Source organism: Gymnoscopelus braueri (genome assembly GCF_963280865.1).
Source record: "Gymnoscopelus braueri genome assembly, chromosome: 14".
In the NCBI taxonomy this organism is placed as follows: domain Eukaryota; kingdom Metazoa; phylum Chordata; class Actinopteri; order Myctophiformes; family Myctophidae; genus Gymnoscopelus; species Gymnoscopelus braueri.
In genome coordinates, this window is record NC_137619.1 from 47,074,767 (window position 1) to 47,102,258 (window position 27,492).

Here is a 27,492-nt window from a genome sequence, read left to right on the forward strand (position 1 = left end):
TGTCATTCGTTGACTAGGGTTCAGGCATCACTCTGATCTTGCACTGCTAAATGCCTCACACTTTTTTCAATTGAACTATGGATGTTTCTCTGCACTCCAGAAACAACGTCTCGTACTTCTCCTACTTCTCAGAGATCCGCGACCACTCGGGGGGTCACATCGCCCAGACCGTGGCGGAGACCCTGACCATCTCCGCCGTCCTGATGGTCTCGGTGGCGGCCAACGCGGGCGCGGCGCTCCTGGTCGTCCGGGAACGCCGCCTCATGGCCAACAAGACGGTACTCGTCCTCAACCTGTTTGTGGCCGACCTGCTTTTCGTCAGCATGGTGCCGCTGATCGTGGCCGTGCGATGGACCGTGTCCTGGAGGCTGGGGTATGCCGTCTGTCACGTCCTGCAGTACGTCCTCTGCGTGAGCGGCAGCGTCACCATCTCCACGCTGGCCTCCATCAGCGTGGAAAGGGTCCGTGCCATCCTGCGGCTGCAGTCGGTCCCCGCTCTCAACGTCAGGACGGTGTCTGCCGTGCTCGCCTTCATCTGGAGCTTTTCCGCCCTCGCATCCGTTCCCATTAGCCTGTTCTTCAGTGTGATGGAGGAGGAATTCCCACACCAGGTATGGAGGGATGGGTCATTGGTCATGGGTGGGTGGATGGATGTGTGGGTGAGTGGGTGGGTGGCTACCACCATGTAGATGGACTGATCGGCTGTCTCTTAGGCCTTGTTCAGCCCAAATCTGATTTCCTATCCAGATAGGAGTCGGATTGGCTTTATGCAGTCTGAACACGGCTAAGGAATGTGATTCAAATCAGATTTGAAAAAATCTGATTCCATGTCGTCACCTTGCTAATGTTTTTTTTTTTTTTTTTTTTTAAACTGATACAAAACTATATGACAAATTATGCCTTTCTCCTAAGTCACAAAACCATGTGACTTAGGCCCAAAAGAATTGTGGCCTAAGTCACACTGGGGAGATAGGCCATTATATTAAAAGGGGAGGAAACATCATGATCCTTTTCAATTAGGAGATTTTACCAGAGGTGGCCAGTGTCATGAGGAGCTGACTTAGGCAAAAATATAATTTTCCTTAAAAAATTACTTTAGTTTTAGGCCATTAGTTTAGGAAGGTGACGTGTGTTATTTTGCTCTTCAGACTGCAAAAAAACTACTCCAATATAGATAGGCCACAAATCAGACTTGGGCTGGATTTTGGACTGCCAAGTCTGAACAGGGCCTCCTAACCTGTGTTTAACACAGGGACATTACTACATTTGTACGATCAAGTGGCCGGACATGACTGCCATGGTTGTGTGGAACGTCTCCTTCACCACACTGTGCTTCCTGCTCCCGGGCCTCATCATCGTGGTCAGTTACAGCAGAATTCTACAGGTAGGAAAAACTGTGTCCCTTAACTAGTGTACATCTCCCAGTCAGTTTCCATCTTGTTTGAATCATTTGCGTTGCACTTTAGGGCCACCGTCGTTTATTTATTTTGTGTGTCCATCCTTAGATGTCCAACTCAGGGTCCTGTAGCCACGCCTTGCACAGGGGATGATTAATTAGGGGCACCTGATGCTTATAGATTTTATGTCTGCAAAGTAACTGGTAACTAAAGTTTTCAAATTATTATCGTGGAGTAAAAGTACAATATTTGCCTCTGAGATGTAGTGGAGTAGAAGTAAAAGTATAGACAAAATCTACAAAGTAACTAGTAACTAAAGTTTTCAAATAATTGTAGTGGAAGTAAAAGTACCGAGAATTTTAAATACTCCAGTAAAGTAAAAGTACCTCAAAATTGTACTTAAGTACAGTACTTGAGTAAATGTACTTAGTTACTTTACACCACTGGAAATAGTACAGCTGTGTGTTAAACAGCCTTTTATAAATGTTTAAGACAGAGTCATAAAAGATCTCTGTGTGTGGCTCCATTGGGTAAGACACCATGTCTTTTGTGTTTTTTTCATCAAATGCTGTCACTATGTCAACTGCCTGTGTTGTGTAAGGCATTTGTGTTATCGCCTAAAGACCATGATAGCACTGAATGTGCCAACATTTATTCAGAACATTAAGTTAATGATTGGCGCCATGATCCCTACTGTCCGATAAGACCTTAATGTCCATGACATCACCACAAACGAAAATATATTTCCGGATAGATATCGCCGGCAACGTCACATTCTCATTAACCTTATTTTTGGAAGAGCAGTACACTTATGATAATCGTTATTGACTACAATTGTATTCTAAACATCCAAACTACATTGACAAACTAGACAGTTAATGTTCTCGACACTATTTTATGTTGTTTGTCTAGTAGTGATGTGCGGGTCGGGTTTTTTCATGACCCGCCCCGCCACGGAACCCAACCCGCCTCAACCCGCCCCGCGAACCCATATATAAATCTATGGCTCAACCCGCCCGTGGTGGGAAAAAAAATATCATAATAGCTCAGATTTATATAGCGCTCTTTTAAGTACCCAAAGTCGCTTTAAATGTCTACAGTAGCATAACATTGTCATGGGCTAAATAAACAAGCATGTTGTTCAAAATAGTTTTTTTTTTTTTTTTTTTTTTTTTTTGAGAGAGAGAGCGGCTGACCTGCTCACCCGCAGCCCGCATAATTGCCTCTGAAATCCTGACTCGACCACCCGCGCCGGTGGTCATCACTAGTGTCTAGACATTCTACTCGGGAATACCACTCCACACGTTTGTTTACAAACATTCAATCTGGGAACCCATTTGGTTAAAACAAAGGGGAATGTCCTTTGTTTTTGCCTCTGGGGGCACCACCTCCTTTTTGGTGTAAAACAGGAACTCGGTTTGGCTCCTCCTCTTTCTTAGTCCACTTCCTCCCGGGTGCCTCCGCGTTTCTTCCTACTAACAACAACAACACTACATGTTTAAGGTAGTGGTGCTGAGATTAACAAACATTCTGATGTGGTCTTATTGCAGATTACCAAATGCTCCCGGCGGCGGCTCTGGTCCAGAGTCCTCCCCCCGTCCTCCTCTCTGAGACAGTACAACGTCTCCCGCCAGGACATGAAGCTCTTCCGTACGCTCGCCGTCCTCGTGCTCTCTTTCCTCCTCTTGTGGAGTCCCATTTTCATCATCAACTTGCTCCTGCTGGCCAGAAACGTCCATGATGGCCACCTGCACGTCTCCTCCAGCCTGTTCTTCTGGGTGCTGACCTTCACCCTGACCAACTCGGCCCTCAACCCCATCCTCTACTCCGTCTTCCAGTTCAAGAACGGCTGGCGCAGGCTCTGCTTTGGCTCCGCTGTAGCGCCCGGTACTTAAATACCAAGAGCAGCGGGTTCTCTAAGTGGGGTCCCGGGACCCTCAGAGTTCCTTGACTGAGAGTGATGGGGTTCCATGAAATTAAAAAGTTTGTGGAAGACTGACTGTCTGTCAGTCTTGTCATGCAGTGTCAAGTGTATAATCCTCCCTCAAATTACCGTGCAGTGGTGTAAAGTAACCAAGTACATTTACTCCAGTACTGTACTTAAGTACAATGTTGAGTTATTGTTTTACTTTACTGGAGTATTTCTGTACTTTTACTTCTACTCCGCTACATCTCACAGGAAAATATTGTACTTTTACTCCACTGCAATTATTTGAAAACTTTAGTTACTAGTTACTTTGTAGATTTTGATTATTATTACAAAACATACATTAACCACTTCAGCCCTATGTATATATATATATATATATATATTGGACATTTGAAAATAGCCGATCTACAAGCTCACAATGCGTCGCAGCTTGTAGATCTACTATTTTCAAAAGATTTTTTGACTTTTTACACATTTGAAAACTTGTGAAATGGGACATTCTGCATAAGGAGTACTTTCTACTTTTGGTACTTTAAGTACATTTTGATACCAATATGAGTACTTTTTCCACCACTGCCCATGTGTTTCATCTACCCATGGAAAGACCAATTATAATATGTTGTGGTAGAACATGTAGATATGTCATGTGCTACGTATTTAGCAATATGGATTTGTGAAATTTGAATATACTTTCCCTCTAAACAACTCAAAACAACCAATCTATTAGTCAAATAATCAAGTACACCGTACACCTGTACGATCATCAGCAATGGCTCATGTGATACGGAGGGAACTTGTTGGGATAATCTGATTTGTTTAGTGACAACAAGTGGTGTGGTTGCCAACAGAGAGAATTAAACCTAGAGCAGTGATTAATCCTAATTAGTCTCGTCCGTGGATATACGCAGCCACCATTCAACTAAATTACAATAGACAGTGGCCCAGCAAAGCCAAGCTCCTGTAAGGAAAACAAACATCTCCTTTTGGAGCAGTGACTTTTGTCCAGTTCTAAAATTAGACCCCGGCACCACAACCTGCCCGCAGTCACACCGAGCTGTCCTTCTGTCTAACTCGAGTCGCCTCAGGTGGTCATTAGATTAACACTCTGGTAGGCCTTTGTTCTCTGTGTAATTGACCTCTCACTTTAGACACACTTGACAACACTTGCTTAGATAGATACAGTAGCAGTGGTGGAAAAAGTACTCAAATGTTTTACTTAAGTAAAAGTATCAATACTGCAATGTAGAAATACTCTGTTAAGGTAAAAGGAATTAGAAATGTACTTGAGTAAAAGTTCAAAAGTATTGGTATAAAAATGTCCCGTTTCACAAGTTTTCAAATGTATAAAAATCTTTTGAAAATAGCAGATCTACAGTACAAGCTCACAATGCGGCGCATCGTGTACATAATTATGCATAATACATACATAATGATGTATTGTGTTAGTCACATCAATGAACAATCTTATCACCAGTAACATGGATACATTTGTACAGTCTACAGTGGATTACTAAGAAATATTGATATAAATATCTATCAACAAACTATTCAAGACACAGAACCTTCCTTTCTCTAGTACTCCTGTTACTTCCACAGTAAAAATCCTCAGTGTTCATTTAACTCTGAGAGTGTACGCATGTCACCAAATGGACCATTTGGTTACATGCGTACACGCTCAGAGTTCCAAACGGATACCGTGTGCACTCCTCGCAGCAATGTCGCCCTGTGCCCCGAACGCTTACTTTCGTTTAGTCGCGTGAGGGTCTCTTTACTAGTCTGTCCTACGGTATAGATCACATTTCTCATCTTCATACAAAGCCTCTCAGACTCAATAAGACAGTTAAACACAGCATTTATCATGCAGGGCCGCACCTTCCCTGACCCTCTTTGAAGGGATTTATTTTTATGGTATTATCCTTATCCTCCTAAAAGTCATACAGAGTTGCTGTACACCAAATTTCATACGCCAGTCCATAAAACCGCACGAATCAACACCGGTGTCAGACAGTGTATAGCAGACACTGTAGCATACATGTACATGTAAGTATGTATCTATTTATTATACATTTCATGTTTATGCATGGCTTCAGGAGACCCCCCTCCCAAAGGCGTTCAACGCAATCTTTGACACTTAAAGCCTGTGACCTCTGTTCTACAAGCCCAAGGGTCAGAGGTGCCATAACTCATGCATGTCATCATTACCGCGGTGATGGGATTGTCGCCTGAAATGACAAAGTGGCTGGATGGATTTACAAGTTAAGAAAGCTCAGTGAGGTTTATGACTTATTGCGTCACAGTCATTATAGAACGCAGAGGGATCCCCTTACTCTGTAAGCCACTCACTATACCTTCTGTTATACCGCCGGGTGTGAAGGGAGCTGGAAGCTGCAGCTCGCGTTTGCTCAGAGAGAAGAAGATACAGCGGGGAGGGATGCCTCGATAAGCGTCTCCTCTCGCAATAACGTCTTGTGGATTAGACCGCCGCCCGCACCCGCGCGTTCTTTTCCTCCTGTAACTGTACCCTGACACACAGGGTGGAACAGGGATTACATATCATTCACACAAACCCCTTTTAGGCAGAGATGGCGGATAAGGACAGCTGCGAGAAGTTCTTGGACAACAACCCGCAGTTTGCCAAGGAATACTACGAGAAGAAGGTGAAGGCGGACGTGATCACCGCCGCGTTCAACAACCAGGTCCAGGTCAGTGTTGATTTTGTCGACTAAAACGATGACGAAAAATTATCATCGACTACCTTTTATCACTGCCGAAAACGAAATAAAAACGAAGCCATGATAACTAAAACTAAGACTAAATATTTTAAAAAAAAAATCAACAAATAAAGTGGAGAAGAGATCCAGTAGAACTAAGACAAGTCATTTTATGTTTGGTTGCACTCGGGTGTTGCGCTCTGAAAATAGCCGATCTACAAGCTCACAACGCGTCGCACTGCGACGCGTTGTGAGCTTGTAGATCGGCTATTTTCAGCACGCAACCAAGTGTAAAATCAGCCCTTACGACGCCATCAAGGCACCGCCAAAACACATTTTTCGACTAAAATCTTAAAAACTAGACCAAAACTAAAACATTTCAGATGACTAAAATATGACTGAAACTGAATGGAGTTTTATTCAAATAACCAAAACTAAATCTAAAAATTTGCTGTCAAAATCACTTGGTCCAGGTGAAGGACGCGGCCTCCTACAAGGATGCCACCAGCCTCCAGGAGGCCGAGTTCATGTTCGAGCTGGTCAAGGAGATGCAGGGCAACGGCCCCTTTGAGAAAGGGCTGCACAAGGTGCTCCAGAGGATCGCCGGGCTGATCCAGGCCGACCGCTGCAGCTACTTTGCGTGCCGCTCCCGGAACGGCTGCCCGGAGCTGTCCACCGTCCTCTTCGACGTGACGCCCACTGCTCCGTTAGAGAAGTGCCTGGTGAGCCCCAGCGTGGAGATCGTGTTCCCCACCGACACGGGGATCGTCGGGTGGACGGCGCACTCCAAGAAACCCCAAAACATCGCCGATGTCAAGAAGGTGAACTGATACACTCTCGGTGTACTGTATGTCACAGGTTCATAAGCAGTGGTGGAAAAAGTCTACTCAAATGTTTTACTTAAGTAAAAGTATTAATATTGCAATGTGTAAATACGTTGCAAGTGAAAGTCTGGAATTAAACATGTACTTGAGTAAAAGTGCAAAAGTATTGGTGTCAAAATATACTTAAAGTACAGAAGTAAAAGTGCTCATTGTGCAGAATGTCCCATTTCACAAGTTCAAAATGTATTAAAATCTTTAGAAAATGGCTGATCTACAAGCTCACAATGCGTCACACCGTGACGCATTGTGAGCTTGTAGATCGGCTATTTTCAAATGGCCAAAATATATATACAGTAGGGCTGAAGTGGTTAATGTATGTTTTGTGATAATAATTTAAATCTGCAAAGTAACTAGTAACTAAAGTTTTCAAATAATTGTAGTGGAGTAAAAGTACAATATTTGCCTCTGAGATGTAGTGGAGTCGAAGTATTGAGGTATTGAAAATGGGAAATACTCCAGTAAAGTTAAAAATCCTCAAAAGTGTTACTTTACACCACTGATGCTAAGGTTACAAATGTAGCAAGATGCCAACATCGCTGCAGCAGGTGAGTCAAGATGGCATCATTTTTTGTATTCCATCTCATTAAAACTCCTAAGATGCTCTCTGTGAACTCCTGCGAGAGATGCTCTGCACTCTGCAGTCCAATGCATGCCCACTGAAGGTTTAAGTATTCTTACCTTAGTTAGTTACTTTTCATACCTGGTTTACAGTATAGCACAATATTACATTATGATCCTGGATACAACAGTGAAGAGTAAAAAGTCTGTACTGTCATCATACGTTACAGCATTCCCATTTGATCTGGAGGGCAGAAAATTATGCAGTTTGTAATTAAATCCATGTCATTGATCGGTGCTTTGTAGCATATTTTATCAGGCTGGCTAGATGATAACAGTAGTATATGAATACAGCTGTTGATCTGCTCTATGATCTGTATAAACAGAGCTTTGTGCAGCAGTATTACTAAGGTCTTTCAGGTCATTTATCTGTGTGACCGGCTACATTAACCAACAATCACTGGATTGCTAAAATGCAAAATAAGCAGTACAAAATAGTTTAGATTACTTTGTTTGATGGGAAAGAGTTGCGATGGCGAAATCACATCCAATGTTACCTTCTATACAGCCCGCTGCCTGTGCTCTCATTTGAAGAAATAATCCAACATTTACTTTGAGGTGAAAAAGACATGAAGAAAGCTTTTCAATCTCAGTCTGAAGATCCATTTTATATGTCATGTTATGGTTTAAACTTTAAAGGGGGCTCTCTGCTGCTGTCGTTGTGACAACTGACAGTCAAGACAGCTGATTGATTTGACCTACTTTTGCGGCTTTCGCTGCCCTGATGATTAATTATTTGGCATCAGCTGTGTAAGAGTATAACTATTTTAAATGGCTTTCATATACTCTTGGGGATCTGACTAATGACAAGTTGCTTATTGTGAACACAATACGCTACAAATTAATTAATATATGAATTTATTTGGATAAAAAAAAACGCCCGACCCACAGGTTGAGAACCACTGCATTAAAAGCTCCAAGCAAGTTACATGTCTAGTATGTTGTTGACCACGTAATGTAATGTTTTTGGTTTAGTGTTAGGCTACTCCGTGGCGCGCGCGCGCCTCATTGTTTATGCTATCCAAAATAACAGATCTGTAAGCTGTCAACACGACATGACGCAGCGCCGTTGATAGCTTGTATGTCTGTTATTTTGGGTAGGTAGGCGACGCACATACGCATCGCAGCAATGTGTCTGGGTTTGAGAGGCTATTAGATGATTGATGTAAACTTAAAGTGTAGCTCTGTTCGGGATTACTGAACAAAGGTGGATGATGAAAGATAACGTGGACAATATGGATGTAAGTTAACATGCGGCATCCTACAGAGCGCAGCGCAGCACCGGTTTAAAAAAAAGAAAAAAGACGCACTGACATTCCATAGGCTAAATCAATGCATTTTGTGATCGCATCGCACAGAGGTTGCTCTACACACTCACACAGACACAAGCACGCAGAGATTTCGCTATTTTATGGATAGATATAATAGATGTCATTCATTTATTTACCGCAATATTTCACCTGCGGTTTATCCGATATTAATTAATAATTATATTTGATTGACCCGAATCCACCCAAACCGCGGTTAACTGCGGCAGCGATCCACGCATCTCTAGTGAGTAGTCTAGGCTACATATAGACCTTTCCTAAAACTGTCCAATTTATTATACCCATGTGCTACTGTTTGTGTGTGTACCACGTAGGAGCGTTAATTATTTGGGAGCAGCCGGTGTGTACCAATAGTATAAATATTTTAAATGGCTTTCATATACTATTCCGGATCTGACTAATATGACAAGCTTATTGTGAACACAATAGGCTACAAATTAATATAAAAATGTATTTGGATAAAATAAAAAAAAAGAAGGAAAACAAGCCCAATGCGGCTTATAATAATCAGACCAGGCAACAGTGCAGAGACTGTAGACAGGGAGATAGGCTAGAGCATATATTGGATCGGGGATGACGGCTAGCGCAGTCTTCTCTTAAAGGCAATGGCTTCTGGCACGGTGATTGGTTTTATCATTGTAACGCCCAAACCACACCTATGCATAATGTAAGGGGTAGCTCAGGTGTTTGGCGGGTGAGAGGGGTGCCACAGAATACCGAATTTTGCGGGGAAACGCCTCTTGCCTAGTCCGAAATCCGTAATTAGTGGTTTGTTCAAATCTCACACAGAATAGGGCCCTTAGTGCTAAAATAATTGAGGGGGGGGGGATTTAAGTGATTAAGGGTCTGTTTTTTTATTTTTGTATATAATATGCTCACTGTGTGTGTGTGTGTGTGTGTGTGTGTGTGTGTGTGTGTGTGTGTGTGTGTGTGTGTGTGTGTGTGTGTGTGTGTGTGTGTGTGTGTGTGTGTGTGTGTGTGTGTGGCTGTGTGTGTGTGTGGCTGTGTCTGTGTCTGTGTGTGTGTGTGCGTTCTGCTGACAATTCCAGGACTCCCACTTCAGTGACTTTGTGGACAAGCAGACCAAGTACACCACTAAGTGCATGCTCACCGCCCCCGTGATGTATAACAAGGAGGCCATCGGTGTCGTCATGGCGCTCAACAAGCAGGGCGCCGACGAGTTCTCAAAGAGCGACCAGGAGGTGAGAGGATTCTGTTGGTTCTACCCTTTAACATGTGTCTGCATGGCCTACAGTACATGACCTCTGTAATAGGCTCTATGCACAGCAGCCATATTGTGAAGACATTCACAGGTGTTACCAATGATACTAATTAGGGTATTGATATTGTTGACTCACTGGAAACACTCTGCTACACCAGTGGGTCTAAAATGTGTGTCCAGGGACCCTCATGGTTCCTTAAGGGGTTTCCAAATGGCCCCTTATGAGTGTGTACATTACATTACATTACATTACATTACAGTCATTTAGCAGACGCTTTTATCCAAAGCGTGTGAAGTGTGTAACTCAGAGTGTACAAATGGAACCAAATGAACTCTCAGAGTTATGGGGGTCGTGGAAATTGAGATATCTGAGAACCACTGTGCTACACTAAAAGGAACAGAACCTTCATTAGTATCATTGTTAACACCTGTGAAGGAAGTGACTGCTGTGCATATAGAGCTTATGACAAATAAGGTCAGGGGAATAGTCAAGTCATTCTTATTTACAGTGGTGGAAAAAGTACTCAAATTCTTTACTTAAGTAAAAGTACCAATACTGCTATATAGAAATACTCTGTTGCAAGTAAAAATACAGAATTCAAAATGTACTTGTACAAAAGTATTGGCATGAAAATGTACCAAAAGTAAAAGTACTAAAATATTTGAAAGGTAGCCGATCTACAAGCGATGCGACGCGTTGTGAGCTTGTAGATTGGCTATTTTCAAATAGCCTAGGTATAAAATAGGGCTAAAGTGGTTAATGTATGTTTTATAATATCAAAATTTATATCTGAGAATGAACCTGTAAGTAAAGTTTTCAAATAAATGTAGTCGAGTAAAAGTACAACATTTGTCTTTGAGATGTAGTGGAGTAGAAGTAAAAGTATTGGAAATTGGAAATACTCAAGTAAAGTACAAAGACCTCAAAATTGTACTTAAGTACAGTACTTAAGTAAATGTACTTTGCTACTTGGTTACTTTCCACCACTGCTTATTTATATAGAACATTTAAAAACAACAGCCGTTTGCCCAAAGGGCTTTCCAATCAGGCATGACCAGCAACAACATGCCATATAAAAGCAAAAATAATAAAAACACGCACATGCAGGTACTGTACTCTACTGTACTGTACTGTACATCAGTGGTTCTCAAAGTGGGGTTTGGGGACCCCTGGGGGGGTCCTTAACGAGGTTCCAGGGGGGGGCCTCAAGCGAAATGAATCAACACTTTAACGCTTTATACATTGGCTTTGAAAATAGTCAACCTACCTACGAGCTCACAACGCTGTCGTGATCGTATTGATCGGCTATTTGCAAAAAGATATTGAAAGAAAATGAGAGAAATGTGGATTTTTTTCAAATGTATGTTAACGCCAATTTTCCGAGGCCAAATACGTATTGATTTGGGGGTCCTTGAAAAGTGTTTGAGAACCACTGCTGTGTATGACTGGGGGCCAAGAAGCCAAAGATGCCTGTGTGAGGTTGCAGGGCATCTAGTTTTATTATTATTGTAATAAATGCAAGCAGGGACCCTGCATGCGATTTTAACCCATTCAATCCGGGAACGGATCTCTGTCATTTTAGATGAGCTTGTAGATCTGCTATTTTTTTAAAACCGTGAAAATTTGTGCAAAATCTTTGAATATAATATTTTTTAAAAGCGAACATTTGTAAAACATTTTGTGGCAGGGACCCCCACCAGGAGCAAAGATTTGAGTTACAAATGTCCGCTTAAAAATATATATATTCAAAGATTTGCGCAACACAATAAATAAAAAAAATGCAGATCTACAAGCACTCTGTGCCGCACTATGAGCTTGTAGATCTGCTATTTTTGCCGGATTGAACGGGTTAACCCACCGGCTTCCTGCCTCTGACCCATACGATTAACTCAGTGATTGGGGTCATTGTTATGACAGTTCCATTCATAATCCTGTTACTTCCTCTTTGTGGTACAGGCCAGTAAGGGGTTAAACTTAAGAACTACATCAGTGGTTCTCAAATGTTTTCTTTTTGATGAACTTCAAGGACCACAAGTTTGGTATGCAATTAGGCCACGGACCCCCATAACTCTGAGAGTGTGCAAATGGAACAAATGTACAAATGGAATCAAATGGACCCTTATGGGTCCATTTGATTCCATTTGTACATTCTCAGTTACAGACCCATAAGGGTCCATTTGGTTCCATTTGTACACTCTGAGTTACAGACCCATAAGGGTCCATTTGGTTCCATTTGTAGACTCTCAGAGTTACAGATCTGTAAAGGTCCATTTGGTTCCATCTGTAGTTCTTCTTAACTATCAATAATGTTGCTGGGAACCCCCTCAAAGACCCCTGGACTTTGGGAACCGCTGAACTATATCAATGGTTTCAATAATCACCGAAATAAAAACATAACATGTTGTTCCAGGCCCCCCCCCCCCCCCCCAGAAGCAAAGATTTGAGTTACAAATGTTCGTTTAAAAAAATATATATTCAAAGATTTGCAAAAATGTTCACGATTTTTCAAAAATAGCAGATCGACAAGCTCATAGCGCGGCACTTTTTGGTGCCGCGCTATGAGCTTGTAGATCTGCTATTTTTGAACAGCCAAAGAGATCTAAAATGACAGAGATGCGTTCCCAGATTGAATTGAAGTGTCAAACCAACCGGATTTTCTTTCTCTCCTGAATCTATTGCAGCTCTTCAACAAATATTTGAACTTTGCTGGCGTGATGATCCTCCAGGCCTACACTACATACATGTGGGACGTAGAGTCCAGGAGAAGCCAGGTAAGCAAATAAAAGATCAGACACCCTCCCCCCCCCTCTCCTATATAAGTTCGAACTCCATGTCAACCATGTTGGACTCATTGAAAACACACGTCCCTGCTTCTAGTGACTGATATTGTCCTTTTTAATGCGTTAGGTTAGGGGACCGTAATTGTTCAATTGCTTTTTTCCCCCCCCATTTTACTTTATTTGTTTCAATTGTGTTTGTTTGTTTGTTTTAAAGCCAAAATTGATGTTAAAATGAGTATGACCCCAGTCAAATACACCTTTAAAAAGGGATAGTTCACCCCCAAAATGACTTTTTTTCCTATATATTACACACCCCATGGAGACATGAATTCATGGAGATCTTTTAGTTTTTGTCGCATTCCTAAGCTAATGATTTGATGACACAAAGTTTGACTTTGAGTCTCCTACCAGAGAATTATTGGCTTAGGAATGTGACAAAAACAAAAAAAAATCTCCATGAATTCAAGGCTTCATGGGGCGATTGGGGCATGACTAATTGATAGAAAATAATAGAAAATAAGATTATGTTTGGGTGAACTATCCCTTTAAGTATTTGCTTTTTGGCCAACAAAAATGTTGGGTGTTTCAACCCGCGATTCTTTTCCTTGCCGTAGGTGTTGCTGTGGTCGGCCAGCAAGGTGTTTGAGGAGCTGACGGACATTGAGAGACAGTTTCACAAGGCTTTGTACACCGTGAGAATATACCTGAAGTGTGAACGATACTCCGTGGGACTCCTGGACATGACCAAAGACAAGGTGTCGCGCACAAACATTTTACCTCTGTCTAGTAGTACATATTATGCTCTACACAAACATTTTAATAGAGTACTACCGAATAGCCGCTCTACAAGCTCGCATCGTGTCACATCGCGATGCATCGTGAGCTTGTACATCGGCTATTTTCGCCATTCGGCGTACGTACACCAAGAGTATTTTAAGTGGTTGATAATATTGCAATGGACGTGGAAATGATGAGTCTCTCTTTTTGTTTGATAGGAATTCTATGATGAATGGGCGATCAAACTAGGAGAACAGGAACCCTACAAGGGACCCAAGACGCCTGATGGCAGAGTAAGAACACTGTGTGACATTAGAGTCTGTAGTTACGATGACATCCAGGCCAGGAATCTTGGTTCACGTAGTAGTTGTTCAATCTTTTGTGTAGAGGATAAAAAGGTGAAATCAGCTGCGACAGTGCAGGCGGGGCATCGTTGCTACTGTGGGCTCAGGGGCATACCCGTTTTTGAAGGGCATAAGGCCAGACTGAAGGGGCACAGAAGCATAGACCTATAAAGCTAGACGCCTCCTTCGGCTCTGAAGCGTTCGTATCTCGGGCGCGCTTCCTTGTTCCGCAGGGCTAGCCTTCCACTTCCTTCCGCTTCAGCAGGGCAAGCCGGAAACCTCCGTGTGCGTCACAGAAGGGGGCGTTCGGTAGGCCAATCAGAGGCAGGTGGGGCGGGTCTTTTCTTAAGAGGCAGCCGCGCAGCAACTAGTCAGTTAGACGCGCTGTGAGTGGCCAGTAGTCAACGCGATGTGATTGGTCAGTAGTCAAACAGCCCTGCGGAAGAGCCTTGTATTGAGATACCAGTCGCTCCAATGAACTGCAGAGGCCAATGAGGTATCTAGGTTTCTATATCTATGCACGGAAGCCCCATGGCCTCCATGAAATTCCTGCCTTGCTGATTCCCGCACTTACATGACATCACACCACCAGAGTTGCTGTCGGGCAGAAATCTCTTATCTCCATATTTTAACTTGTTATGTTTTTTTTCTCGTAAATTAGCGCCTTACTTGATCATGCTATCCACAAGTTTCCTAGGGCATGGTGGGCATCACTTCCTGTCGATTTGATCCCCGATACCTGATCAAATCGACAGGAAGTGATGCGCACCATGCCCCAGGAAACTTGTGGATTGCGTCACAAAAAAGCTTCAAAAGCAGCAGATAAACGTAAGAGATGTTTCAATCTTGCGGATCTGTCATCGGTTTGTCATTTCCGTTCACATAAATATATCTTAAAATAAATAAATAAAATATATTTGAATTTCCATTTCCGCTAAACGGCAACCTAGATAGGCTTCAACTAATTTCATTTACAGTAGGACTTAGTTACGGCACTACAAAAAGGAAAAGGACTTTATTTTCTATGCATTTTCAGCGCTTCTGATGTACAGACAGTTTGGCGGAAGAATTTGAAAATTGGGTGAAGCCAACAGTCTGCATGGATTAAAGTTCTCAGTTGACTGATTTTGTCATCTGGATTCCATAGAAGTCAGCATGTTGCGCACCAAAAATAGCCTATCTACAAGCTCTAAATGTATTGAGAGCTCGTAGATAGGCTAGTTTTGCTTATTATTTTAAGATTCGAGCATTTGTTTAGAAAAACTTTCGCACACCTATAATAACGACTTTAAAAGCAGGTGCGTAGGCAAACAAGTGCACATTAACTATACAAATAATACGCTCGCACACTGCCAAACTGCACGGGAGCAACGATTTATTCAAAGAAGCAACATGTCGGTCACTGATAACCTTCTTCAGGCAAGGTTAGAGCATTTGAAGTGGCCGAACTAGCAATTATGTTCAGAAACATCTTCCTTGACATCTTAATAGTCTCGGATATTTCATATAAAAGCAAAGGTTAAAGCCTCAATCTGTGATCTCTTCACCTGGTTGGCTGTACAGTATGTAGAACAGCAGGAACAATGTTACTAAAACATCATCATTTTACATAGTGTGTTAATTGTTTAGGAAGCGGCGCTAGTGTGGGGAGGGCTCCTTTCACACTGATTCACAAATCACACACACACACACACACACACACACACACACACACACACACACACACCCCCACACACACACACACACACACACACACACACACACACACACACACACACACATTAAAACATTTATAATAATCCGATATATTTTTTAATCTTTTTAGGAAGTCGTCTTCTACAAAATCATTGATTACCTACTGGAAACGGAAAAAGAGGAGATCAAGGTCATCCCGTGAGTAGCATAACATGCTGTATGTTACCGTAGTATAACCGTACACTATTAGATCACTCTGACATGAATAGGAAAATCATTGACAGCAGATCTACATCTAAGTACGTGTGTTTCTTTGTGACTTCATCCGTCCCACAGAGGCCCTCCTGCTGACCACTGGGCCCTGGTCAGTGGACTACCAACATATGTGGCCGAGCAAGGATTTGTAAGTTCTACTCTTGTTGTACCCATTGTATTAAAAACGTTGTGTAAAACATTGGTTCTCAAACTTTTTCATGTCAAGGACCCCCAAAATGATATGAATTTGGCCGCGGACCACCATCTAAAAACATTTTGTTCCAGGGACCCCCCAGAAGCAAAGATTTGACTTACAAATGTTCGCTTAAAAAATGTTATATTTATGATTTGCATAAATGTTCACGTTTTTTCTAAAATAGCAGATCTACAAGCTCATAGCGCGGCACTCGGTGCCACGCTATGAGCTTGTATATCTGCTATTTTTGAATAAACAAAATATAAAAGGTTAAAGTTGTTCAAATGATTGTGATGCTATACTGATTGTGATTCTGATAACACATTTTGCTGGGGACCCCCTGGAACCCCCCCCCCCCCAGGACCCCTGGGAGTCCCCGGACCCCACTTTGAGAACCAATGGTATAAAATGATCGGAGACTGAACTGCAGTGTCCGCCCACCTAATGTCTCCCTCTCAGATCTGCAACATGATGAATGTCGCTGAAGACGAGTACTTCACATTTCAGGTGAGATAACTTCCACTGATGTACCATTTTACCATCTAAAAACACTTAACCACATGAACTTGAACTTTACAAAGTATATAAGGTTGTAAAGGGATAGTTCACCCCCAAAAAAACTTTTTTTTCTATCGATTAGTCACCCCATGGATATGTTTTTGTCACATTCCTAAGCCAATAATTTGATGACTGGCAGTGGTTCCGGTAGGAGACACAAAGAGTCTCCTTTGTGTCTCCTACCGGAACCGCTGCCTGCCCTACCGGTCCGCTGGTCATCAAATTATTGGCTTAGGAATGCGACAAAAACAAAAAAATATCCATGAATTCAAATCTCCAAGGGGTGACTAATCGATAGGAAAAAAGTATGTTTTGGGGAGAGAAAAAAGTATGTTTTGGGGTGAACTATCCCTTTAAGTGGTTATTTGATTCTTACTGAGTCATCATGACACTTTTAAAAGGGTGACAACGTCTTAATGTTTAATTTAATGTGCCTCTCAGAAAGACGCTGTGGATGAGACCGGCTTCAAGATAAAGAACGTCCTTTCTCTGCCCATTGTCAACAAGAAGGAAGAGATAGTCGGCATCGCCACTTTCTTCAACAGGAAAGATGGCAAACCGTTCGAAGAGAACGACGAGCAAGTTACAGAAGTATGAATGAACCGATGTTAAACAATACTATGGCGGTAGTATACACAATATTTGTGTTTCTGACAAAACTATTGTATTGGAATTATACAGCAACGATATACACCCCACCAACTGTAATCATTTAGTTCAGGGGTGGGCAACTTTGATGATGGAGAGGGCCACTATATTTCCACACTCACTCCAGTGGGCCACATTGCATACTGTCGGGCAGACACGTCTTATCTCCGTATTTTAACTTTCTTCGTGAATTAATGCCGTACCTCGCCATTCTAAAAGTAGCAAAAATAGCAGATCTACAAGCTCAAAACGCCTCGCACTGCGATGCGTTTTGAGCTAGTAAGTTCTGCTATTTTTGCTATTTTTCTATTGGAATCCTGATTATTTTTTTGTGCTATAAATGCATTTAGTTTTACTTATGTTAACTTTATGAACTTGTAATTACAATTACATTGGACATAAAAAAGGCAATAGAATTTTTATACTAGTCATTAAGCTGATTAACTTACTAATTAGACTGAAGTAATTAAAGCGGGTCATGTTTGCATTTTTGGAATTGTAACAGCTGAAATCAATAATATATCAGTATTAACCTGCGGGCCGCATTAAGTGAAGGTGAGGGCCCCCGGGCCGCCAGTTGCCCAGGCCACCAGTTGCCCGGTCCTGTTTTTCTTGAGGTTCGCCGGGCCGCCAGTTGCCCGGTCCTGTTTTTCTTTTACCAGCAGAAAGACTATTGTTCAATCTGTAATAATGTCTGTATTTGACTATGAGGACAGTATACAGTATGCATGCTTCACTCTCCACACTGAAGCCTCTGGAAGCAGTCTACCACAGTGCTTTGCGTTTTATTACTGGCAATGATTATCTCACCCATCACTGTATTTTATATGATAAAGTGGGTTGGCCATCTCTCGCAGTTCGTAGAGAGCAACATTGTATTTGATTTATTTATAAGGCCTTGTATGGTAAACTTCCTTTATACCTATCCTCGCTTTTGGAACCAAAGGTTACTGGACATTCAACGCGTTCACAAACACACATTAGATATACCAGTCCACGTAAGAGCAGTGAACAAGGAAAGACTGCTTTCATGTATTATGCTCCACACAAATGGAACAAACTTCAGGACTCTCTGAAACTGGTGTGATTGGTCTCAATAGAGACATTCAGGGTGCTTCTTGAGGACACACTACATAGTGACTGCACCTGTTTCATGTAACACTATGTTTATTTGCATCTGTGACATTGTAATGTGATTCAAATGTTTGTTATTGTTTCTCATTAAGTATGTATTTTATATGTTGTTATCAGGGCGTCAGAGCTTGCTCTCAATGGGCTTCCCTGAATAAATAAAGGAAAAAGAAAGAAAGAAAGTATGATTTAGTTGGATTGTGATGGATTCTGTCCCGGTACTTATAGGCCCTCACCCAGTTTCTGGGCTGGTCCACGCTGTGCTGTGACACATACGACAAACTGAACAGGACCGAATGGAGTAAAGACATAAATGCGGAGCAGCTCAACTACCAGAACAAAGCCACCCCAGCAATGGTCCAGGAGATCCTGGTAAGTCCTGTCGCTAATAGTAACTTTTCCATGTCCAGGACCCCCAAAATGATATGCCCCCCCCCCCCCCGTACTTTTTCCACCACTGGTTAATAGATTCTTCCTATTCTTTTTATTCGTACAGATGACTCAGGAGAAGATGGGCAGTCTTCCAGAGGACTGTGACCAAAAAGAAATGTACAAACTGTTGGTAAGTTCAAAAGTGGTGTAAAGTAAAAAGTGGTGTAAAGTAACTAAGTACATTTACTCAAGTACAGTCTGTACTTGAGTACACTTTTGAGGATTTTTTACTTTACTGGAGTATTTCCCATTTTCAGTACTTTTACTTCTACTCCACTACATCTCAGAGGCAAATATTGTATTTTTACTCCACTACAATTATTTGAAAACTTTAGTTACTACTACTAGTTACTTTTCAGATATAAATTATGATATTATGAAACATAGATTAACCACTTCAGCCCTATTTTATACATAATCTATTTGAAAATAGCCGATCTACAAGCTCACAACGCGACGCGTTGTGAGCTTGTAGATCTGCTATTTTCAAACATTTTAGTACTTTTACTTTTGGTACTTTAAGTACATGTTGATACCAATAGTTTTGTTCTTTTACTCAAGTAAATTTTGAATTCTGGACTTATACTTGTAAGGGTGCGCTCCCACCGCACTTTTATTTTACCTCTGGGGCGGAATCTGCCAATGCTTTGTCAATGTAAATGCGTGGATTCACGCAAGAGCGGATCTTTCCGCATGTCGCGCAGACCTTGCGTTTATCCGCTCTACAGGACTTTTCCATTTGAAGCATATAAATGCTGGAGGCAGGAGCTGCTTTTCCCCCTCTGTCCAATCGGGTGAGTCGAAGGCGGACCGTCCCAAGACTCAGGAAGCACCATGGTGCCCAAGGCAGAAGCTATGGGCAGAAGGCGGGGCGGGCTACGGGGAGGGTCCTGAAAGTGAGTGACAGGCGCGTCACTCCCGTTTTTTTAGAATCCGCTGGCTGCAAAAAAAACTGTACAACCTGCGTTTAACAGCAGCCGACCATGTTTTGGTGGGAGCCTGCCCTAACAGAGTATTTCTATATTGCAGTATTTGGTACTTTTACTTAAGTAAAGAATTTGAGTACTTTTTCCACCACTGGAGCTACCGTATAACCAACTGTATGGACCGTCTCTCTTCAGAGGGCCAAAATCCCCGACGCCAAGAAATGTGACTTGCTAGAGTTCCACTTCAGTGACCTGCCCGTGACCGAGTTTGACCTCATCCAGATGGGGATCCGCTGCTACTTTGAGCTGGGAGTGGTGGAGAAGTTCAAAGTTCCTGCAGAGGTACAGTATTCCTACTGTGTGTGTGTGTGTGTGTGTGTGTGTGTGTGTGTGTGTGTGTGTGTGTGTGTGTGTGTGTGTGTGTGTGTGTGTGTGTGTGTGTGTGTGTGTGTGTGTGTGTGTGTGTGTGTGTGTGTGTGTGTGTGTGTGTGTGTTGCGCACGCACCTAGGTTATGCCCATATGAATATCCCTTAACCCAGTTAGACCTGAGGCCGATTCTAAAAACGCCTTCTAAATCCTGACCTGAAGTTTAATAGTCAAATATTTATTTATTATTATTATACACACACACGTTTTTTTGACAGGGACAATACAAAAAACAATGTATCAAGTTATAATAACCGTTTATAGCCGAGGCTAATTTGGAACCCCAGTCCCTTGTACACTCTTGGAGTTAAATTAACAACGATAATTTTACTGTCAGTGCTGACATAATATTTGAATGTATTCCGTAGCCTACCGTAGCACAGCAGACGGCTATAGGATTTTAATGTTTAGTTTTGACAGTCAACATGCCAGACCAAAAAACATTCAGATATTCCAGGTGCTGAATGTAATAATGCATTAGACACACTCGTCTCGACAATTGTGTCATAACAGATTAATGTTGACAACGCTCATTCCGTGTTTTTAATCTAAGGATTATTATGACAACGTTTTATTTTCGCCCCACAGATCTTGACCAGGTGGATGTACACGGTGCGCAGGGGATACCGTGACATCACCTACCACAACTGGAGGCATGGCTTCAACGTGGGTCAGACCATGTTCACGCTGCTGATGGTGGGTGGGGGTCACATTGCCTTTTTTACATTTCTTCTCTGTCGGGTGGAAAACCTCACATGTCCTAAAACCGGAAGGATTAAAAATTTAAAAATCGCAAAAGTAGCAGATCTTCAAGCTCGTGTCAAGCTCGCGGATCTGCTACTTTTGATGCGTTTGTGTGACGCTGTAGTTATGATCAAGTAGGGCGTTAATTTATGAAAACATAAAAATAAAATATGGAGATTAGAGGTTTCTGCCCCGACAGCAACTATTTCTATCTGCTGTCATGATGGTGGGTCACGCCACGTTTTTACATTTCTATTTACCGTCGTGAGGGTGGGGCCCTCAGGGCCGGCCCGACCCTCTGAACCAGTGGTTCTCAACCTTTTTTATTTTTATTTCAAGGACCCCCAGTTTGATATACATTAGCCATTTCACATGATTTTTTTTGTAATCTCTGGGACCCCAGAATCTTTGTAATTGTTTTAAGGGATGGGGTCAGGGCATTCCACACCTTGGTGGCAGTGCAGTAGAAAGAGAATTGACCCATGTTTGTTCTATAGGGTGGTGCCAGACCGTTGTTGTCGCTCCCTCTAGTGTTGTGGCTGTGGGTGTCACTCACTTTGGTGAGGTAGTTAGTCAGGTATGAGGGTATTGAGGGCAGAGCCCCTTGGACTATCTTGAAAACCATACGGGTCCATTTGGTTTTTAACTATCAGTCATTTAGCTGGGTACCCCCTGGAACACTTTTTTATTGTACAGTAACTACCGTTTATTTTGTTTAACAATTTGATTTATAGTCTGTTCTTTGCACTTTTTTTCCTTTCTGTGCTTTATTAGGTTGTTTAGGATGTTTTAACTCATTCACTGCCACAATTATTGCTGGCCGCGTTTGCCCACTGCCAGAGATTTTTCATCGGAAAAAAAAAGTACTCAGGAGCCGAGATACAGAATTTTTAAGTTTTAAGTTAACAAGGAAGTGGATGGGAGTCTAGATCTTTAATAAAAAAAATACGTTTTTTACGTCAGTGGCAGGATTGGTAAACGGGAAAAATTACGTTTTTTACGTCAGTGGCAGTGAATGAGTTAATATACAATATTATTATTATTGTTTCCCTATGCACAATTATAAATAATTGTGTTACCCAAGGCAATGGCTTGTCATGAATCTAATAGTATTTCTATTGATGTCAAATCTTGCTGGCTGGGTGCAATGGTTTAAGTGTTTTTTGACCGAAACAGAGGGTACCATGTTTAGGGCCCACCATGTTTAGGGTCCCCAAAAACCTTCTGAAGACACTGGCGGGGCTTCAGAAGGAATTGCCCGTTCTATTTCTGTCATGTTTGTGGTGGTGACATTCTGCCCGTCTCTCTGTCCTCCTACACTACAGACAGGTAAACTGACTGTCTCTCTGTCCTCCTACAGACAGGTAAACTGACTGTCTCTCTGTCCTCCTACAGACAGGTAAACTGAAGAAGTACTACTCTGACCTGGAGGCCTTCGCCATGGTCTCCGCTGGATTCTGCCACGATATCGACCACAGAGGAACCAACAATCTCTACCAGACAAAGTAAGAGCCAGTATTTTTCATATCATTTTCAGACAGAAAAGTATCAGTAACAAAAGTATATTTTTGCAGAATGTTTGCCCAATATAACATGCGCAGAGTAATCAAATCAAACTTTATAAAGCACATTTAAAACAACCAAAAGTGCTTCTCTCTCTCGTTGTTCTCCTGCAGGAGTATGTCACCACTGGCCAAGCTGCACAGCTCCTCTATCATGGAGAGACACCACCTGGAGTTCAGCAAGACCCTCATGGCAGACGAGGTGGGTTTCATTCAGACTATCGCACAATGGAGAACCCATCTTCAATGCTAACAGTGGTCAGTGGTGGAAAAAGTACACTTTTTTTTTACTTAAGTAAAAGTATCAATACTGCAATGTAGAAATACTCTGTTACAAGTAAATGTCCGGAATTCTAAATTTACTCGAGTAAAAGTACAAAAGTATTGGTATCAAAATGTACTTAAAGTACCAAAAGTAGAAAGTATATAGAATGTCCCATTTCACAAGTTTTCAAATATATAAAATCTGAAAATAGCCGAAGCTCATCGTGACGCATTGTGAGCTTTTAGATCGGCTATTTTCAGAAGATTTATTTTCAAATGGCTGAAATGGGTAATAATCAAAATCTACAAAGTCACTAGTAACTATAGTTTTCAAATAATTGTAGTGGAGTAAAAGTATAATATTTGCCTCTGAGATGTAGTGGAGTACAAGTAAAAGTACTGCAAATTTGAAATACTCCAGTAAAGTAAACAATACCTCAAAATTGTACTTAAGTTCAGTACTTGAGTAAATGTATTTTACACCACTGCATGCCATTAGCATGAACATCAGTCGACTTGTGTTTCTAGAACGGTCAAACTAGTGAAAACAAACATACATACAGTACATACATACTCGGCAATACAAGCTTGACATAAAAAAGAGCTTACCTTTCTGCATTGCTCGTTATGGGTGGATGTTTTTGTTTTGTTTTTCCTGAAAATGTCATAACATGTTTTCTCAACTTTATCATCTTTTTCAAATCATCATTTTTAGATTTTTTTCATCCCGAAATGTTTTCTTTCGATGTTATTTAGACAGCATTCAAGTGGATCATGATACTAAAATGGGACTATCATTGCTCCACAGGATATTAACATCTTCCAGAGCCTTCAGAAGCGCCAGTTTGAGACGGTGCAGCATCTGTTTGAAGTGTGTATTATTGCCACCGATCTGGCACTCTACTTCAAGTAAGAAACTTGCGTTTGCCTTGCTTTTTGTAAGTCGCTCTGGATCAGTTTACAGTTTGCGTCAGACTACGCATCTGCACAAGAACTTCAAGCTCTGAAAGACAAACTAATGTCCCACGCCTTCCGCTTTGTCGCATCTTTCAGGAAGAGAACAATGTTCCAGAAGATCGTGGAGCAGACGGAGCCGATGACGGATGAGAAGGCGAGAACAGACTACGTCGCCAACAATGCAACCAGGAAGGAAATTATCATGTAAATACATTCAAAGATTTCAAAGAGACTTCATTTGTCACATGCTCATACTCATTTGTCAGTGGTTCTAAAAAATGTTCATGTCAAGGAACCCCCCCAAATTAATATGGACTGTATTTGGGAGTGGACCCCCCCATCTGAAAATATGTTGAGCCAGGGACCCACATACAAGTTATGTGTAAAAATCCAAATTATATTTGGAATATTCCAAATGGCAGATTCATAAGCAAACATCATTTAGCATCGTTATGAGAATTACTCATATACCCCCCCCCCCCACACACACACACATGCGCGCATGCCCCCCTCTCTCTTCTTACTTCCGTGTGTTTCGTCATCATCATTCTCCGTTGATGAAAGTATTTGTCTGCATGCAGCAAGTATCTTACTATCACATACTAGACCATGTTCCTTTTACAGTTATTATTGATATACAGGTATACTCTTTTCTGAGAATCAAGGTAGTCTGTTTAAACAGCATTGTTTATTGTACTAACGGCTGCTAAAGTTATTAAAGCTCGGCCTTTGGGCTAACCTCGTCTCAGTGGCTGAACATTCCATTATTGGTGTCACCCAGCGTGTGTTGACCTCTGACCTTGGTTGTGTGCTCCACAGGGCCATGATGATGACCGCCTGTGACTTGTCAGCCATTTGTAAGCCATGGGAGGTCCAGAGCAAGGTGTGTTCAGTGACCACTATGACCACGGTTTGATCTGTAAAACAACAACAACAACAAAAACGACCTGATGAACGACCAGAGGGAGGGGATATCAAAAGCAGAGGCATTGATCCCCCACCCCAAGCAAGTCAAACCCTATGACCCACATAACTATAATCTATCCTGCACTTTATTTGACAACGTATCCCGTACACAACTTACTTTTAGTATACAAATATATTTTGCCCTCTAAAACGCTGCTATTCTTTTTTGTGCAATAGCATATGAGCCAAGTAAAACATAGTTTCAGTCTTAGCCTTAACCCATTTAGACCTGAGGCCGATTCTAAAAACGGCTTCTAAATCCTGACCGAAGTTTTCTGAAATACTCCATATTTATTAAAAAATTATAAAAACATTATGTTGCTATACTGTGCATTAGCAACAACAAGCCCAAAAGGGGTTCCCGTCTTGAAAGGTATAGTTACAAATAGGGGTTCCGGCCTAAATGGGATAAATAGATATACTTTGCACCTTTGTTTCGTACCTCTGTTTTTGTATTTATGCTTCGTTTTCCCTGTGTAATGTAATGTACTCTATTGTTGCTGGTTTTTTTTGTGGGGACTGCAGATGTAATTTAGCATCTTTGCTAAATCCGGTGTGTTAACATTACATTGATATGTATCGTTCATTAATATGTGGTGTCCCGTCTAAATAAACAAACTATAACCACTAGGACAATATATTCTGTAACAATTTCATTGGTAGCCAAACTGTGAGTCACTATATACACATGATGTATTGGTTCTAGGTGGCTCAGATGGTGGCAGCAGAGTTCTGGGAGCAGGGAGATCTGGAGAGGACCGTTCTGGACCAGCAGCCCATTGTAAGACCATTTATTTCAGTTTGGTTTGTAGATATTGCATGTGTTGTCAATTTACTCGTAACCTTTTTTAAAAGCAACAATTTCATCCTGTTCTCTCTCCGTAGCCAATGATGGACAGAAACCACGCCGAAGAGCTACCCAAGATGCAGTGCGGTTTCATTGATTTCGTCTGCTCCTTTGTGTACAAGGTACTAAGGAGCTATTTTAAGAGAGGTCCTTTTGTTTAACTTTAAAAGAGGACAAAGTCTTCTGCACGCTGGTTCTCAGCACCACTTCTTTTTTTTATTGCTGTTCGACGTTTCGATCAAACGATCTCCATCAATCCTAATGAAGATAGTTTGATCAAAGCATCGAACAGCAATAAAAAGAAAGGGGAGCTGAGGATCCAGTGAGTGGACTTTATTCTGTTTTAATGTTGATCTGCCATTTGTCCAGCATCTCTAGTGCATAGGATGTGCATGTACAGTACCATCTCTCTGTGCTTTCCGTTCAATTTCCCAGTGAAATATCTCATGCAATCGCTCTCCTTCTGTCTCCCCCACCTCTCTTCCTTCCCTGGTTCGGTGTGTGTTTGTGTGTGTGTGGCACAGGAGTTTTCTAGGTTCCACAAGGAGATCACGCCCATGTTTGATGGGTTGAATAACAACAGAAAAGAGTGGAGAGCGCTGGCTGATGTTTACGAGGCCAAGATGAAGGCCATCGAAGACGAGAAGAAAAAACTGGAAGGCGGCGGCGCAGACCCAGGTACGTGCCGGACCGGTGTAGCCTCACAGCCAAACGGGCGGAGGTAATGGCACGTCTGCCCATGTCTAAATCCAATGTGTGGGCGGCCATAGCTGAGTGGGTAGAGAGGCAGAAAGGACACTTAAAACCCATTAAGAGGCCGATTCTACAAATGCCTTCTAAATCAGTAGTTCTCCCCGACTAATAGGGCTCACTGGTACTTCTCCTAATAGTTAGGATGGGTAAATGCAGGACAAATCTCACGTATGTGCAAATATGCAGTGACAAGAATACCCCAAAAGGAGTGTGGTCATATGTATTATTATTATAAAAAATGGAAACAATTTGAATCCGTATGGGATGGTATATCTGGAATGGTTTTCAGAGCAGTGAGCGTTAGGTGTGTTACCGTTGGTTTTCACCGCTGTTCAACCCCGTTAAATTAATTTTGATGTCACCAGCAGTAGGCAGAGATCTCGTGATAGTCTGGCTACGCGAGAACTAGTGCCAGTGTAAATTAAAGAACACCTTTGTCACATTACTCCTGTATTCATGAACAGAATTGTTCTGTACATCCCCTAAATCATACATGGGCAACTGGCAGCCCGGGGGCCACATGCGGCCCCCACCTTCACTTAATGCGGCCCGCAGGTTAATATCGGAATACTGATATATTATTGATTTCAGCTGTTACAATTCCAAACATGCAAACATGACCGCTTTAATTACTTCAGTCTATATTAGTAGCTTAATGACTAGTATTAAAATTCTATTGTCTTTTTTATGTCCAATGTATAAGTATTTAAGTTGAAAAAGTTAACATAAGTATAACTAAATGTATTTGAATTTAAATAAAAACATTATTTTTCAGGATTCCAATTCAAAAATAGCTAAAATAGCAGATCTACAAGCTCAAAACGCGTCGCACCATCTGCTATTTTTGCTACTTTTGTGTGACATAGAATGGCGAAGTACGGCATTCATTTACGAAAAAAGTTGAAATACGAAGATAAGGTGTCTGCCCGACAGTATTATGCAATGTGGCCCCCTGGAATGAGTGTGGAAATATAGTGGCCCTCTCCATCATTAAAGTTGCCTACCCCTGCCCTAAATCATTCTCTCTTTCTTTTCTTTTATAGAAGACGGAGGGAAGTCGAAGACGTGCGTTATCTGCTAGAGCCACCCCCCGCCCAGAGGCACTTCATGAATGTCTGCAGTGAGGAAGGATGTGTGTG

General features: G+C 41.9%; 2 protein-coding genes across 2 annotated transcripts; both read left to right on the forward strand.

The window, feature by feature from the left end:
* Positions 1–77: 77 nt before the first annotated feature.
* On the forward strand, positions 78–3,292 carry LOC308100000 (free fatty acid receptor 4-like; the record flags this gene model as incomplete). Its single annotated transcript, XM_080448901.1, has 3 exons — positions 78–611; positions 1,253–1,384; positions 2,948–3,292. 3 exons carry the CDS (start codon positions 78–80, stop codon positions 3,290–3,292), a joined length of 1,011 nt encoding a protein of 336 aa, XP_080305027.1.
* Positions 3,146–27,434, forward strand: LOC308100919 (cone cGMP-specific 3',5'-cyclic phosphodiesterase subunit alpha'-like; the record flags this gene model as incomplete). Its single annotated transcript, XM_080450107.1, has 24 exons — positions 3,146–3,284; positions 5,904–6,029; positions 6,512–6,859; positions 9,918–10,070; positions 12,773–12,862; positions 13,486–13,626; positions 13,867–13,941; positions 15,818–15,885; positions 16,024–16,090; positions 16,598–16,645; positions 17,138–17,287; positions 18,704–18,847; positions 18,972–19,037; positions 20,029–20,175; positions 20,849–20,956; positions 22,400–22,509; positions 22,681–22,768; positions 23,639–23,739; positions 23,884–23,991; positions 24,607–24,670; positions 25,460–25,534; positions 25,639–25,722; positions 26,125–26,278; positions 27,397–27,434. Exons 2-24 carry the CDS (start codon positions 5,910–5,912, stop codon positions 27,432–27,434), a joined length of 2,547 nt encoding a protein of 848 aa, XP_080306233.1. The 5' UTR covers positions 3,146–3,284; positions 5,904–5,909.
* Between the last annotated feature and the right edge of the window lie 58 nt (positions 27,435–27,492).